The sequence below is a fragment of the Tupaia chinensis genome, unplaced genomic scaffold (assembly GCF_000334495.1).
Source record: "Tupaia chinensis unplaced genomic scaffold, TupChi_1.0 Scaffold149964_1, whole genome shotgun sequence".
NCBI lineage: Eukaryota > Metazoa > Chordata > Mammalia > Scandentia > Tupaiidae > Tupaia > Tupaia belangeri.
In genome coordinates, this window is record NW_006209805.1 from 127,572 (window position 1) to 129,246 (window position 1,675).

A 1,675-nucleotide genomic window follows, 5' to 3' on the forward strand; every position below is an offset into this window, starting at 1 on the left:
CCCCCACACACACACACCCACACACACACACACACCCAGGGCTCACCTCTCCCAGGGCCATCCCCCCAGGGCTCACCCCCCCAGGGTGCAGAGGCTGACCTGGCCAAGGCCCCCAAAGGCTCCCGGGGCGCAGGGCTGCAGCGGGGCCAGCCTGGAGTCCACCAGCCCTCCCGGGGGCGGCTCCTTGCCGGGGACGCTGTTGTAGTAGTTGTGCTCCGCGGCCTCCTCCTCGGGGCTCGCCGGCCTGGGGCAGACAGCCGCGCTGAAGCAGGGCGGCCCAGCAGGTCCCTGGGCACCCAGGCCTTGAAGCTCACACCCTGGGAAGTCGCGTCCAACCCTGCGCTGAGCAGAGAGGGCTGTGGGGCCAGCACCCAGGTCCCCTCCCTGCCTGTGGGCTCCCAGCTCTCTAGAACTTTCCATGGCCTAAGGTGGGTCCTCACCTGGGCTGCCTCTGCCTCGGGCTGGGGGACCACAGCTGGACGCCAAGGAGACATGCCCCAGAACGCACCTGGCCCCAGTCCTGCACCTGAGACTCCCAGGAGGCCCTGCAGCCCGTCGCAGCCCAGGGGGTGGTCTCCCCAGCCAGCGGCAGACAGCTGCAGGGTACAGGTGGGGTGGCCACTGAAACAGGTGCAAAGCCGCATGCAGGTACACGTGTAACCCATGTACGGGTGATCACGTGGTCCATGTAAGGGTGAGTTATTTGTGTGCACCCTGTGCAAGGGTATGTGTATGCACATATGTGATGCCACCTCAGGATCATGTGTGTCCCATGTAAGGGTGTGTGCATGACACCACCTCACATGGCCTGTGTAGGGGCGTGTGCGTGCACGTGACACCGCCTCCTGATGACGTGTGGCCTGTGTTAGGGCGTGTGTGTGTGCATGTGCGTGACGCCGCCTGTGCAGCGAGACAGCACAGAAGGCCCCACCCCATGCACATCTGTCCTTGGGTACGCCTCCCACCAGCGGGTGAAGTTGGACTCAAGGATATGAACCTTGACCCCTCTAGGGCAGTCATGAGCCCAGCGGGTCCCAGCCCCCCGGCCCCGTGTGGCGTGCCCTGAACCTGCTGCTGTGTTTGCCGTAAACCCGCTCGGTCAGCCAACCTCGTGTGTACAGTCCGGGAAACGTGACCCCAGTGCATGCAGACGCTGGTCAGCACACGGCTGTGACCCTGCCATGTGTCATATCACGGGTCGTCATGGCTGTCCCACCTGCAAGCTGGAACCGCCAACCCGTCTGGGCTAGCGACAACCGCGTGACGGTGCAGGCCCAGCCCCTTAGAGGCCCGCTCTCTGGGCCTGCGCCTGGCCCTGGGAGGGCCCTGCCTGTTACGGGCCAGGACATGGGACCCTGGAGGAGCCCGAGGCAGGGGCGCAGCCACACACTTGTGCAGGAGTGGGGCGGGAGGGCCAGGGGCCAGGACATGGGAGCCTGGAGGAGCACGAGGCAGGATGCACGCACACACACCCCATGCAGGAGTGGGGCGGGAGGGCCAGGGGCCCGGGTCTCGGGTGGGAGGGGCCGCTCACCTCTCGGGGGGCACGGCCACCTTGGGGGGGCTGTGCAGGTACTGTTTGAAGCGCAGCTCGAAGGCTTGGCCCACGGTGCTGATGACAGTCTGGGCGAGGCCCTCACAGCACTCCAGGATGTGGCAGGCTAGGGGGGCGGGG

The 1,675-nt window shown here is 66.5% G+C and overlaps 1 protein-coding gene across 4 annotated transcripts in view; it reads right to left on the reverse strand.

Moving 5' to 3' along the window:
• SHC2 (SHC adaptor protein 2) overlaps positions 1 to 1,675 on the reverse strand; it is a 24,211-nt gene that overhangs the window by 9,313 nt on the left and 13,223 nt on the right. For all 4 annotated transcript variants that reach the window (XM_014585493.1, XM_006171714.1, XM_027769553.1 and 1 more), the window contains 2 exons: positions 1,535 to 1,661; positions 100 to 244 (listed from right to left, as the gene is read on the reverse strand). In XM_014585493.1, the coding sequence (XP_014440979.1) occupies positions 100 to 244; positions 1,535 to 1,661 (272 nt within the window). The remainder of the gene's footprint in view (positions 1 to 99; positions 245 to 1,534; positions 1,662 to 1,675) is intronic.